Source organism: Miniopterus natalensis, chromosome X (assembly GCF_054644295.1).
Source record: "Miniopterus natalensis isolate mMinNat1 chromosome X, mMinNat1.hap1, whole genome shotgun sequence".
In the NCBI taxonomy this organism is placed as follows: domain Eukaryota; kingdom Metazoa; phylum Chordata; class Mammalia; order Chiroptera; family Miniopteridae; genus Miniopterus; species Miniopterus natalensis.
The window spans coordinates 78,019,508-78,034,621 of NC_142103.1; the positions used below are offsets into that span (position 1 = coordinate 78,019,508).

The 15,114-nt window shown below is 39.5% G+C and overlaps 1 protein-coding gene across 1 annotated transcript in view; it reads left to right on the forward strand.

Moving 5' to 3' along the window:
* The window catches only part of EFHC2 (EF-hand domain containing 2), a 194,393-nt gene that overhangs the window by 107,897 nt on the left and 71,382 nt on the right, over positions 1-15,114 (forward strand). The window contains exons 9-11 of the mRNA XM_016218528.2: positions 4,560-4,702; positions 7,389-7,585; positions 10,852-10,982. Of these exons, the coding sequence (XP_016074014.1) occupies positions 4,560-4,702; positions 7,389-7,585; positions 10,852-10,982 (471 nt within the window). The remainder of the gene's footprint in view (positions 1-4,559; positions 4,703-7,388; positions 7,586-10,851; positions 10,983-15,114) is intronic.

Here is a 15,114-nt window from a genome sequence, read left to right on the forward strand (position 1 = left end):
CTTTGTTTATGGACACTGACATTTAAATTCCATATAATTTTTACCCTATTACATAATATTATTTTGATTTTTTTTTCAACCAGATGAAAATATAAAAACCATCCTTCGCTCACAAGCTATATAAAAACAGGTGGCTGGCTGTATTTGGCTCATAAGCTGTAGTTTGCCTACCCTTGGCATAGAGGCTTCCATGATTTATGTGTTTCTCAGAATGTTATTTGGCAACTAATGTGGTTGTTCTTTTTCAATTACTAGTTTCACGTATACAACATACTAATTACACATTTATATCATTTACCAAGTGACCACCCCAATAAGTCTAGTACTCATCCGACACCATACATAATTATTACAATATTATTGACTTATATTCCCTATCTTGTACTTTACATCCCCCGGACTGTTTTTATAACTGGCAATTTGTACTTCTTAACCCCTTCCTCTTTTCACCCATCCCCGCTCAACCAACCTCCCTCCCATCTGGCAACCATCAAAATGTTCTCTGTATCAATGAGTTTGTTTCTGTTGCAATTAATGTGGTTTTAATTTGAAAGATTTAGCTGAGTTCAGTAACCATAGATTGCTGGCATGACTGAATATAATTTCTAAAGATGGACTTTCAAAAGTATTCCTAATATTTATGAGGAAAAGTCTGCCCCTGAGTCATACATATAGAATATGGATGCTGCCCTTAGCTACTTTTTGCTTTTTCAGGGAGAGCAGGCCCTGGAGAAATAAATTGGAGAGAAAGTGGTAGGAAAATGTTGCAGATATTTGAATAGGATGTGGGCTAAACATTGAAGTCCTGCGTCAGGGAAATAAAGGGTCAGGAGAACCTGTGGAGAAAAATGATGAAGGGAAAATGTGAGTTAGACCAGGAGAAGGAGAAGAAAGAGACAGCACCCTAAATTTGATAAAATTTATAAAGTCAGATATTGTTGTAGAACATTTTGAAGTAGAGAGAACAATAGTTTTGCTATAACTGTAAAAATGATGAAAATATATTATTAAGAGCTATATAGAATGTCTAAAAGGCTGCCTTTGTCATTACATGATGTCCTTTGTCTTTCAAGAAATAATCTTTCATTTTTGAGGATTTCAAAATTTTGTTTTCTAGTATTAGAACCTGTTACTCAAAATATGGCACCCATACTTGTTAGAAATGCTAATCCTTGTGCCACACCCCAAACTTACTAGGCAGAAACCCTGGGGGTGGGGCTGGTATTGTGTTTAACCAGCTCTCCAGGAGTTCTGATGGGTACCAGGGCTTGAGAATTATTGATTTTGATCATATGAGAGGGACACCATCATTCTCCCTTATAGATAGCAGTGTTTACAGTGAGGTTGCAGGGCAGGGTTTTTGATGGATACTTTTCACTAACTTCTGTTTTTAAGGGCAGCTACCCGAAGGAGACAGGCAGAAAGAATGTCCTTTTTATAAAAGGAGAGGGAATTTTTCTTATAAGTAAACAAGGTGAAACATGATCCAGGGTGTTTCTTCTGGAATCAGGGAAAAACAGTTTCTGTGCGTAGTTGCCTTAGTCTCTCCTTCTGTCTATACTGTGTCAACTTGCCCACAGAGCACTGACTATAGACAGTATTCCATGTTCTTCTCATGTTTTCTTGGCTAGAGTATGGTGTGGTACAAGTGAAAATGTCTCTACTATTGTTTCTTTCCATTACCCATTCTGTGCCAGGAATACACTGCCCTCAAGCTCCTTCTACACAGCAACCTTGTTTCCATAGTAACCGACACATTCAGCTGGAGACGTATACATGAGTCTGAATAACCTAAGGTTTAAAACTGTGAGAACCTAAGGAAGATGATCTCACAAAGCACACAAAGACTGGTTTCTTAATGCAAATAAATAAACTGTGAATTGAGATATACAATTGTATAAAACACATATTGATTATATATGTTGCTAGTAAATACTTACTGGGTATTAATTATTTTATGAGGGTAATGGTGATCTAGTATGAGTCATTGGAGGAAATAGCTTTGAATTAAAGCATATGACGTTTTTGAGGGAATGAAGACCTTTGTTGTCTGGGTAAAAATTCACTGTGGTGGCCTCTGGGCAGATTATCTAGTCTGATTTAGGATAACCAGAATAATGTGTTTCTTGCCACACCAGACTGAATTAGTTACTTTCTTTCCTGTATGTCCACAATGCCCTGCTGATCATATCTCTAATAATAATAGTGTTGCTACTAATAAAAAACAATTTGTAGTTATGATGTACTAACTACCTTAACAATACTTGGTCTTATTTAATTCTCAAAACAGCCTCATAAAGTAGATAATATTATTGTATCCATTCTTCACATGAGGAAACTGAGGCCCAGAGAGGCAATACAGTTTGCCCAAGCTCACACAACTAATTTTTAGTTGAAATAGGTTTTGAATCTAGAAGTGTGACTTCTGGAGTTCACCTGTTTTGTTTGTTTGTTTGTTTTTAGTTGTTGGGTTTTTGTTTTGTGTTTTGCCACAGAATCTGCACTTATTGCAGTGTGGCAATTACTTGATTATGTAATTGTGATCTCCCCTTAGATCAGGAGCTCCTTGAGGATAAGGACTGGCTTTACTGCTTCCCTCAGAGTTAGAACAGTGCTGACTACATACTAAGGGCTTAATTAGTATTTGTCCAGTAAGAGAAGGAATGGATGTATAGGTGATTAAATAGGATAAACATTCGCCCTTCCAGTTCTTAATGATGGATAGGAGAGACAGATGGACTTCCCATCAGGAAGATTATTATCCCAAATTTGTGCTTTTCATAATCAGATAGCATAAGTGAGGGTTACCAGATCTGTTTGTTACTTATATATCCAGTTATATACTAGAGAAGATGGTTAACAAGATATAGATGTCCCCCCAACCCCCACCCATACTGTATGAGGTCTATCTGGAGCCTGGGAAACTAGGAACTAAGAAAACAGCTATGGAAATCTGACTGTTTTGCCCAGGCTGCCCTGGGGCTAACCTTCCAAATAGCTACTTTCCATCTCACATGAGGCCTTAAACTGGGGATCTTGGTGCCATGCTTTTGCAGTCCTGCTTCTTTGGGCAATCTGAGAAAGTGGCAGAGAAAAGCACTTTCTGCTTCTGCAAAATAGAAATTTATTTATTTATTTATTTTTGCTTTTCTATTTTTGTTTTGTTTTAATCACTGTGACCACAAGGAAAGAATGAATTTCAGCATAGGAAAATTTGAAACTTCTCTGCTTAGAGTTGTGACAGGGAAGTGATGAAGTACATGGTTTATTTTACTCTATGCCTCCTTGGGGTAATGATTTTGGTTATCAAAGACTTCCCCAAGGGTTTAGGATTTGTTACCTATTCCAAATTTCACAAGTTGTTACGTATTCCACATTTCACTAGCTGATATCCATAGACATGCTTCTGCTGACAGACCATAAATTAATTTCTTCAATAATGAGGCAATTAGTTTTGGGAACTTTGATTCTAGACTTTGATCCCATCTTCAATCTACTAGATTATTCTATTCAGGCATAGAATTCTTAGTGCAAATTCCAATCTATAAGGATCTTACAGCAACTTTCTACAAATATTTACTGAGTACTTACAGTGTAAAAAGCGTTATATTAGACAACGGTTAATAAGATGCAGTAAGAAAACATTTGTAATGACTACTTACAATATGGGTGACAAGTGAAATAATATTTAATATAGCATTTGAAAGGGAAAAGTTAATTTTTCCCTTAGAGGCATTTGGGGGGATGCTGGGGAACTGAGGGAATAACTCAGGGAGGAGAGGATGTGGGGCTAGAAGAAAGAAAAGAAATGGGCATGAGAAAGTGGGAGGTGAAATGGGGAAGTGGCTCCAGGACCCCGTGGAGCACACCTGCTGGCATGCTCATGCTCGGGCAGTGAGAGCTAGGTACTGTTCTTCTTACTGACATGATTGTTGTAATTGCTGACTAAACTCATGAGTAAGGAACAGCTGTTTAATGCAGCTGATTTGAGTAGTGTGTTTATGGCATTTGCTTTGGGTAAATTTTCCCAATGTGTTACCCTGGATATCTAAAGAATAAGTGATATTTTAATAAATTGAGAAATTCCTCTGCATATAGATTTAGAACCTTAGTAAGAAGATGGTTGAACTTTGTCACCTTCAGAGAGTTTACCCTACTCTCTTAAAATCATAGGGTGAAGGGGTTAAAAGGTACGAAGTCCCAGTTACAAAATAAATAAGTTCTGAGGATCTAATATACAGCATGCTGACTATAGTTAATAATACTGTATTATATATTAGAAAGTTGCTAAGCAAGTAGATCTTAAAAGTTCTCATAACAAGAAAAAAAATTGTAACCATGCATGGTCATAGATGTTAGTTAGACTTAATGTGGTGATCATTGTGCAATATATACTAATATCAAATCATTATGTTGTACACCTGAAATGAAAATGTTATATGTCAATTATAATTCAATGAAAAAATCCATAACACACCTTTTGTAGGTTTTATTTTATATGCACAATGTGTGGAAGATTACTTGTATAATGCTATAACCCTCATTTCTCTTCCATTTAGCTATGGCAACATAAGCAATACACTCCGCTTCTTTGCAAAACTGATTACAGACAAATGTGCCGACCAGGACAGGCTGTTTATTATTTCATATTTTCTCAGCAATAACACAATTTCAGTGTTTGAACCCATAGAGAGGAACTCAGGTAAGAGACATACCTCTCATAGCAATTTCCTCAGAACAATTAACTGTCTCTTCACTTTGAAAATTAGGCACTATGATCTGGTTTTATACACTAGATGTTCTAAGATAGTAACTTGCATTTTTTTGAACCACTAACATTTATTTTACAAATATCTCTAAAAGGGAACTCAGACATATAACATGATAAAAGAGAAACAGCTTTGGTTGGCTTGGGACTGGAGGACTTGGGATGCCTCCTTTTGGACACTATCCTTGCTTCCTCTGCGGCTTCTGAGACACCTCTGTGGAGTCCAGGGGCTTCAAAATCATGGATTGGCTACCACCTATTCCATTGACAGCCAGCAAGACAAGAGATGATCTGTATTCTTGATAGTACCCCTTACAAGATTTTTGCTTAACTATAAGACAAGAATCCCAGATTAACAAATGTAGTATAATCTTCAGAGTCCATCTTCTTCTGCCTTTTCTGTCTGTTGAGGCTGTTGCCAAGGTTCTAGCACCCAGGCCCATGGAATGCCTCTACACACTGTGCTGATGCTGTGGCCATTATTGAGGAGAGCCATTGATTTTGACTGACCAAATTATGGAGCTGCATGGCTTTGTTCTTTGTCCCAACATGTTTAAAACTTTTATCTATTCTGAAGACACATGTTTGAGTAGAATAATCAGTGGTATACTGGTTAACAGGCACTCTGAAAAAATGGTAAAGGATATAATTTGTACCATTTGCCAATTTCCATGGTGTAAATACCCCAACTGTGACCAATTTCAGTTTCAAGCAATCACCAGTTTAACAACTGGCTTGCAGAAATCTCCGGAAGTTGAACAGACAGCCCTTATGAGCTTGTATAAGCTACTCAGCACAGCAATGAATAATGAATAATTTGTATAATTAAGTCAGGCTCCATAGTGATTTGAATAATGGATCAAATCTTAAAATATGAAATCAAATAAGGATGAATATAAATCATGCCCTTAAAGGTCAAAAAATAAATTCTATACATCTAGAATGGGGAAGATATGGCCAAGCCAATTGCAGCATACGTAAAACAGAAGGGCACTGATAGTCAACTACAAACTCACTAGTAATAATAGCAGCCATGATTGAGTACCCACTGTTATCCTTACAAGAACTTTATGAGGTTAAGTTTTGTCCACTAAGGGGCAAACCCCAAGATGGGATTAAATGTGCAAGAGATTTATTAGGGGAAATGGTGAGAGAAAATGTGGAAGGAGCCAGAAGAGGCTGGGTGAGCTATCAGACTACAGTGCATGTCTGACTCTTGAAAAGGACAGAGAGAAGGAGGAAATGGAGTGGTCTTAGACTGCAGTGAAATTCTAAGAAAGTTTCATTCGGTAAGGCTGACTGGGAGCCCTATAGCCAGAGTCACTAGTTGGGGGCTCCCCTGTCTTGCAGAAATGGGCCTTTATTGTATCTCTGCCTTGCTTAGTCATTTGTTGACAGCAGCCTGTTGGAAGCAAGAACTCAGCACAAACCTTGGGATAGAGTTCAGAACATAGCAACTGAGGCCTTCCAACAATATGTTCCCCACAGTAAGCGATTTGAGAAGTACATTTTCATGCCCCTAGGAATTTTATTCCCATTTTATGAATGAGAATTCAGAGAGGTTCAGAGAGATTAAATAATTCCTAAAGCTCATCAAGCAAGTGACAAAGCCAGGATGGACTCCAGCTCTATTTGGCTCCAAAGCTTAGTCTTTCCACCACCTATGGTTTCTGAATATGGTAGGAGGAATGTGATAAAGCTGACCCCAAAAGCTCATCTGGTCTCAGGTTTCATTCATAGGTCAAACATTTCAGTTCACTATCAGTTAGAAGATACTAGAGTTTCATGTTCAACTCTGCTCATTGCTATTCAAGAAGTAAAAAATCAAGTAATGCCTAGAAGAGAGCAGATGAAATGAGGAGAATTCTGGAAAGTAAGAAATATGAGACATTGCTAAAAGAAGCACAGATATTTTGCCTACAGGAAAAAAAAAGAGTTAACCTGTATGTCAGAATATGTATAAGACATCATCTGGGACAAATAGGCGGAAATAAGCTCAAGTGAGGAATTTTCTACCTGATATTATTCAAACATGCACTAAAGAGGAGCATCTTTCTGATATCCCAATTCTCAGTATGCTGCTGGCATTTAGCAGGAACTTGCTAAATGTTTATCGCAATGTTTATATTGGGAAGGGAGTAGAGAGAAGAAAGAAAAGGCTGAAATGCTATACCATTTTTTTCTTTACACACTTACCTAGGGATCCTCATTTCTTCACCTACTTTCTCATTCTTCCTTTCATTCTGAGAAAAATAGGCACTATGAGTTCACAGCTAAGTTGTGTGGCCTGTGTTTGAGCATGAAGTAACTCTAAAGGCAATGTGTATGGTTCTTTTAAGTACAATGGTACCTCAGTTTTTGAATGTGATCCGTTCCGGAAGACCGTTCAAGTTCTGAAATGTTCAAAACCCAGGGGATCAACAGCCGACAGCTGGGCCTCAGGATCTTACATTCCGAGGAAGCCGTGTGGCATGTTCGACTTCCCAGGCGTGTTCAAAAACCAAAGCATTTACTTCCATGTTTACGGCATTCATAACCCGAAATGTTCATCAATGAAGCCGTTCGAAAACCAAGGTACCACTGTATAAAGCCTACTCACTAACTTTTCTTTTTTCTGCAGGGAATGCTGGTGGATTGTTCTTGAAAAGAATGCGCGTTAAGAGGCCTGGACAAGAAGTCTTTAAAAGTGAACTGTCAGAATATATCCAGCCTGAGGAGCTGTATATTGGAGCAAAAGTGAACGTGAATGGCTACCTATTTATTTTGCTCAATGCTGATGAGTACACCTTAAAATTCATGGAGGAGAATTCAGATAGGGTGAATTTACTTTGTATAATTCTTGACTTGTCTGTCAGCACTCTGCAATCTGTGTTTTTCTTTCTTTAGGCCTTTTCTTCTCCATCTTGCCACCCGTTTTACATTGTGCATTCACACATGTGGCCATGAATAATGGATCAGCATGACTTGGCCACAGGTCCTGTCATAGAGGCCAGGTCCCGGTCTACTGTGTTTACATGCTGGGTCCTTGGCTGCCCAGCATCACAGATGCCAGGCACAGGCAGGAGGCAGGCCGAGGGTTGAATCAAGTTTCCTGAGTTTTCTGCTGACGCCAACAATGTTTTCAGAAAGAAATCCAGCAACTATAAGAGAGGAAGAAAATCTGGTGCCACACACTGTGCTGTCCCAGTTAATTGGCACAGGCCTACAGGGAAGGCCAAGACCTGAACAAACAGAATCCCCTAGGGAATCTAATAGTTGCTGGGGTTGCAACTTCCCATAACAGGAGCCACCTGAGGCCTAAATAAGAATTCAAGGACAAATTGGCAACAGTGAGCTCAAAGAGTTTTTTCATTTGAGATAAGATGGCAGATGGATACTGTTATTAAAAGTACTATTAGGCAGTGCTCTTCAGTAAAAATAACATGTTGCTAAAATCTTGATTTTAAGTTTGGACTAGTTTGGTATGCAAAATAAACATGTATATTTAAGAATCATTTACTAATATTAAAAAATCTATCCAGAAACAATTTATTTGAAAAGTCTGCCTGTAAGAAATAATATTTATGTGCCAATTTTGTTTCATTTATATATAAAATGCTCAGGGGCAAGTTACTAAGGTCAGTTTCTCTGTGTATAGCACAACATCCGTGACAGTTTGGGTCCTCTGAGAAGCAGACGCCAAAACACAATCAGATGTGTAAGAGATGTACTAAAAGAAATATGCATGAAGGATAAAGGTGAAGGAAACAAGAGTAGGTAGGGAGAATCTTCAGAGATCTGAATCCTGAGAAAGGAGAGTGAAGGAAGGAGTACGGGTTAGGAAGAGCCTCAACACAGCAGAGCTCTGAGAAAGTCTTGGCTAGGCCAATGGGGATCCCAGAGCAAAGACTGCCCATCAGAGAAGTCCCGTGTCATGCAAGATGGCTCAGCTCTGGTGCCCCCACCCTGCTCACTCATTGGTGGGAACAGCCTGGGAAGAGTTTGGCCTCAGTAGGAACACTGCACCAATCTTGAAGGTACAGCAGTTGAGGGCTATGACCTAACAATGCTCTTCTCTGTACAGCCTCTCTGACGGTAGGCCTAGACAGCATGCTCCAGGGCTCTCACACCATCTTTCCATTTGCAGTGTTAGGAATTCGTGTTATTGTTAAACTGTGAACCAGTATCTCTTCAAAAGCACTGAATTTATGTTAGAGGCTCAGTAATAGGGCAGTTAGATTTTTGGAGACCAACAGGCTTGTCTGAGAAACCTGCCTCCACACTTAATAGTTGAGGGGCCTTAGACATGTAATTTTCCTGAGATTCACTTTCCTCATCTTTGAAATGGGAGTAGCAACAGTGTCTCTTTTATAGATGTCCTGTGAAGATCAGATGCGATAATGTGTGTAAAGTGCTTAACTCTATGTGGCCCATAGCAAGCTCAGTCAATGTGTGATTTACAATAGCTATTGTAAATTAGGGATCAATATTCAAAACAGTGCAAGTCTATACCTTTATATAAAATACAGTTGACCCTTGAACAACATGGGGGTTAGGGGTGCTGAACCCCCACCCACAGTCAAAAATATGCATATTACTTTTTTTTTTATTTCAGAGAGAAAAAGGGAGAGGGAGAGAGAGAGAGAAACATCAGTGATAAGAGAGAATCATCGATCAGCTGCCTCCTGCATGCCTCCTACTGGGGATCGAGCCTGCAACCCCGGCATGTGCCCTGACTGGGAATCAAACTGTGACCTCCAGTTTCATGGGTCGATGCTCAACCACTGAGCCACACTGACCAGTCTGCATATATCTTTCGACTCCCCCCAAACTTAACGACTAATAGCCTAATAGTGACCAGAAGCTTTACCAATCGATAACATAAACAGTCGATAAACATATTTTGTATGTAATATGTTCTTATATTAAAGAAAGCTAGAGAAAAGAAATGGTATTAAGAAAATCATAAGGAAGAGAAAGTACATTTACAGTATTTATTTTTTTAAAAACCCATGTAGAAGTGGACCTGTGCACTTCAAACCCATGTTGCTCAAGGGTCAACTGTATATATAGCATGAATATATATACATATATGTATATTTAAAATTTTTTAAAATTACAGTTGACAAACAATAATGAGTATATAAGAAATAGTGAATATATATATTTAAAGATATAAATGGCTTTTCTCCTTTCAAAAAGATAAAAGCAGGGTAAGACATTACCTGGTAGCGACATCCTAAGTGAAAACTTCATTTTAAAACTGCTGTTAACAAGGACATTCTAAACAGAGAAAGATTAATATACTCTTTAATATCAGTCTGAGGAATCTTTTCAAAAGAGCTAATAGATCCTATCATGGAAATAGATTAAAGAAAATGTAAAACAAGGAGGGAATGGGGGACTGCAATAGGTGCCAAACCCTCTTGTGGAAGAGAGGGAGCTTTATACTAAATTATCATCCATGTTATTTTCATATTTAGTCTTCTAATTTTTTAGTTCTTAGTTGTAATTATTTACAACCTAATGCTTTACTGGATTGAATAAGGAGTATTCTTACAGAGTCAAAAACTGCATCACAGAGTAGGAGACAGAAACTGGGGGATACCTAGAGAATGAATGAAAGGGGATTTCAGTGTGTGTGGACCTTTAACACCCAGCCTTGCTCTGCTAAGTGTATCATGTGGTGGCCAGCAGTTCCGGGGTCCCACTCTAAAGATCTGGAGAAAATGGGGGTCCACTTATCCAATTTTGAATCCCTGTTCTCTCCATTAGGGTTTCCCAACATACTAGGCCAATGTCTAAGGGCTAAAGGGAGGAGGCTGAGGTAGAAGTGGTTATTGTTTTCTGATTCCTGTGGCCTGCCATACCTTAGCTCATTTCTCTCAGATCTGGGTTTATGTTAATGTCACTCCTAGTCCTAAAGCCTTAACTGAAGGGATACAAACCTAGTCATGTCTCCTATGTGTTGATCTCTATGGAAAGACATGCCCAGCTAACTTCAGGTTCACAGTGTGAAGTCTTTTTTCTGGTCATCAGAAAGATTGGGCTGCCTATGTCTCGAGCATATTTAAATTATCTATCCTTTCTTTTCTCCTTTCCAGTTTCCTTTTAGCAACCTTGAACTTGCCCTACAAAAGTTGAGAGATGAAAAATCAAAATCCAGAGAGATCAAGCAGGTATTTAGGGCTGCTGACTGTAAGCTCACGAAGATGGTAGATTATAATACATTCAGGTAAGCCATATTCTGCTAGCAATAATCTGTTTTTCCTTCAAGATTGTTTAAAGAGCAGAAAGAGCAAGTTCTCTACATACTTTTTATTAGAAATTGACAATTCTTTGCATTTACATTACTTTGTAGTCAAGTTTTGCTCATTTCTAGTAAATTCTTATGTATTTGCCTATTAAAGTTTATAGGTGAGAACAGAGAGACAAAAGCATTGAAAGTTAGTTGGTCGCATTATCTTGTGAATCATGGTGTTGAAGGATCAGAGGAATGCCAGGAAGGGTACATCTGAGTGAGAAAGGCAAAAAAAAAAAAAAAAAGTTAAATGCACATCTCTAAAATCTGGGCAATGAAGAAGGAGGGACATCTCCCTAGGAATGTGATTCAGTTGGAAAGGATAGTGGAAACTACTGATTATCAGAGAAAAAGTTATATGTATGTCTATTACTGTGTGTATGTATGCTCACACACATCTGTGTAATTGGGCAGACAAAGAATATAGAAAAGGAGGGAAAATATATGACAGTAGTTATAGAAATATAAGAAATCATGAACAGTAAAGATTTCTCTAAGGTAAAGCTGAATTCTGAAGGGACTGTTCAGTGGCTGACCTGGGCAAATTTCCAAACAGTGGAAACACAGGGAAATTCAAATTCAGGGTCTAGTACAATTGTGAGACTTCTCTTAGCCTGAAAACAAAGTGAATGGAGTGTTCAGGAGAATGTAAATTAAATCATGGATCGAGGACAAAGGGGACTTTCTCTTTAGGCTGAGAATTCTGGCTCCTGAAAACAATTGTGGCTGAAAGCTATATAGGAAACTGGGCTTGATGCAGTCAAGATGTGGACTGAGAACTGAGGAAGTGAGCCCAGGAGCGGGTGGCAGGGAGGTCTTTCCAACTTTGTCCCTGAAGTCAGTCATCTTTTGCATGAATACCTGGTGACCTGAGCCCACCATGAGGTCCAAAGTGTCCCAAAAGCTCATTTGTTGTTTTAACAAAGCTCTTTTGTTTTTCTAAAATGTTCTTTTGAGAGAAGCAGTCAGAGGACATATTTTTATTGTTTAGAATTCCCAACCTTCTGGGATCAATAAGAATTTATAGTTCTTTGTTATTGTTCATAGTAGTACACATGTTCATGGCCTTTTGCAAAATAAACGGAGACAATAAAGAACAAAGACAATTGCTCAGGCCATTGACTAATGGCAAGCAGTGAAGGAGAAAAATTTCCATCAGAAATGAGGGAGTGCTTTAGTTTTATTATTTTGTGTCCTTTTACGAAAGCATCCATTCTCCCAACACTCTAACAAAGTCTAGTGGAAATACTTTAGTGAGTTTATGGGGCTTTGGGGGAAGCACTTAGGCCAGGCAGGAGATCCAAGGAGGAGAAGTTGCTTCACAGATGGAGGCCTGACCCTAATTGAGGGTGGGATAAAGGACCATCACACTGTGGTTGGAGGATGGCCTCAAGGCGTGCGTGCTCAAAAAGAACCAGCTCATGATCTTTAGGCCCTCTCTTGGCCAGAAATCCCTTAAGAGGAAAATCAGATCAGGTTGTGCCTGGCTTGAAAAACCCTTCAGTGGCTTGCCATTGTCCCTACAAGATCCAAACGTTTTATTGCAGCTGTCAGGGCCTTGAGTGATGTGACTCTCTGTTTACATTTCTAGTGTCATCACTTCTTTTTCTCCAGCCCTATCCTCTGGCCTTGCTGGCTGTCACTCAGTTTCTCAAACACATCAAGCTCTTTCCTGGTTCTAAGCCTGTGCACACATAGTTCCCTCTGCTTGGAATGTCCACATCACCATCCTTTTCGTGACAAACTCTAGGACTCAGCTTAAATGTCACTTCCTCAGATAGACTTACTTTCTGACTATCCTACCTAAAGCAGATCACTCACTTATTATTAGCCTCTTGTTTATATTTTTCTTATGACAACTTGCAGTTACTTTACTTAGATACCTATACTTGGCATGTGTGTGCTTTTGTGCATCTTACCCTATTAGAATATGAACTTTCTGAGGGGCAGGGACCCTTATGGCCCTGTTCACTGCCCTGTTCCCAGCATCTAGCACTGGGTTCAGTACATATCATAGGTCCTGAATGCAATAACAAATTGCTAGAATTATCCTTAGGGGTTTAGTTTGGAGGTGGTGGAATTGTTTCCAGATGAGAGTAGACCAGGATGTCTCCGTCTGACATGCTCGGTGTTGGGCACTGTGCCTTATTGGTTGGCCCACAACTATGGGTCCCTAGTTCATGGTTTTCAGCCTTCCCTTTGGTTCCTCATGCTCTTTTCTGGGCAAAGGCAAAGGATCTACATAGCCAGTCACTATCACACCACACCCTATAATTGTGTGCTAGGCACTTTTACTAGCTTATTTATTTATTTATTTATGAATATTCTGGGTCTTCTCACCATATAATGTAATATCTTTGAGGACAGGGACCATCTCTTGTTTTCTGCTTTAGCTTTGTCACTTTTCACAGTGCCTGGCTGATAGTATGGTGTTAATAAATATTTATTAAGTGGCTACATTTTATCCAGCCCTCATTGATCTCACTGTCAGCTGGAGGCCGAGTTCTCCATTTTAGTTCCTCAAGCTTGGATCTTTCTCCTGAACTATAGACCTGGAAATACAAATGCCTCCAGGACATCTCTCCCTTGGATGTCTCTTAGGCATCCAAACATAACTTTTCCTGAATTGACTTCATTTTTTTCTCCCATAAAGTTGCAGCTGGGGACCCTATCTTGGTAGAGGCTACCATACTTATCCCAAGGACCTGGGTGAGGGTTTGCCTTGTCTCTGCCCTGTTTCCTATCTTGACCTCTCCCAACCTCTTGAAATTGTACTTTTTAAACTACTTCTCTACATCCCCTGCTTCGCTGTGTCAGTTCAGCTTTTCATCACTGTTCATTTGGAATTTTCTTGAGAGCTTTGTAACTGATTTTCTTTTCTTAACTCTCATATTCCAAAGTTTTGCCAGAGTGACCTTCCTAAAAACCTGATCATGTCATTCCTCTCCTCTAAACCCTGCATCAGCTCCTCATTGTCTTCAAGGCAAATCTCACCCTTTCAGTGTTTCATGTGAGTTTGGTCATAATCTGACCCTTGCCTATACCTCTCTCCTTATTTCCATTTCACTAGAAGAATGCTTCTGTAGAATTCACATTCATTGAATGCTTATGTTAGGCCAAACATCATGCTAAGTGCTTTTTATCTACTGTCCGTTGGTAGCCCCTGCTGAGTTATTTGTTTACGTCTTTGCCTCCACAATTGGCTCCTGCCAAGTACAATAGATGTTTGTTGAATAATTCAATGAATGATCCTATTTCTCAAGGAGCATTCAGTCTACAGTTTGCAGCAAACAAGTAAATAATTGATTACCTTGCACTGAGGAAGGACAATCTGTCTCTGACTGTAAGGAAGTCAGGGAGAGCTAAGCCTCAGCCTCACAGCCAAGTGACTTGGGCAACTCACTTTACCTACCTGCACCTCACTCTTTTGTCTTTATAATAATGATTTCTGAGACCCCTTCCGGGCATTGACATTCTGAAACTCTTAAAATGTAGCTTTATAAATACACTTGTAAAATGTTCCCTTTACAAATCCATGCATTAAAATAGTAGAGCAGGCAGGCAGAGGCAGGACTGTGGTGTAGGCCTCTGGGCTCCGCCTCTGTGGCCCTGACTCTCCCCTGCTTACATACCTGGCACCCTCAGTATACACCTGGGGACTCAGAGCCTGGACCTGCTGCTCTGGGCAGAGGTTCAAGCCCAGGGCATTTTTCTTCTTCTCAGAGATTTGCACCTCTTCTTGGGGAGCTAATAAACTACCTCTGCCTAAGGTGCCAGGGTTAATAATGGACTATTGGATTGATGAGTGGACCTTCCTGAGATATTTGCCTCAAAATGGACTTGAGGGAATACAGGGACTAGGGAAAAAGAGGCAGTTTAGGGAGCAGGTGTTTCTCTTCTGCCTTGTGGGGGTCACTAGTTCTGCCTCTAGGCTGTATCTATTTTTCTGGGACCATTTTTTTTCATGGTCTGTCAGATTGGCCTATATGAGAGCTCATGATTATTATCCAAGAGTGTAGAGAGTCTCAGAGCTTTGGATAGCTGATGGGCAGATTTCAGCAGGGAG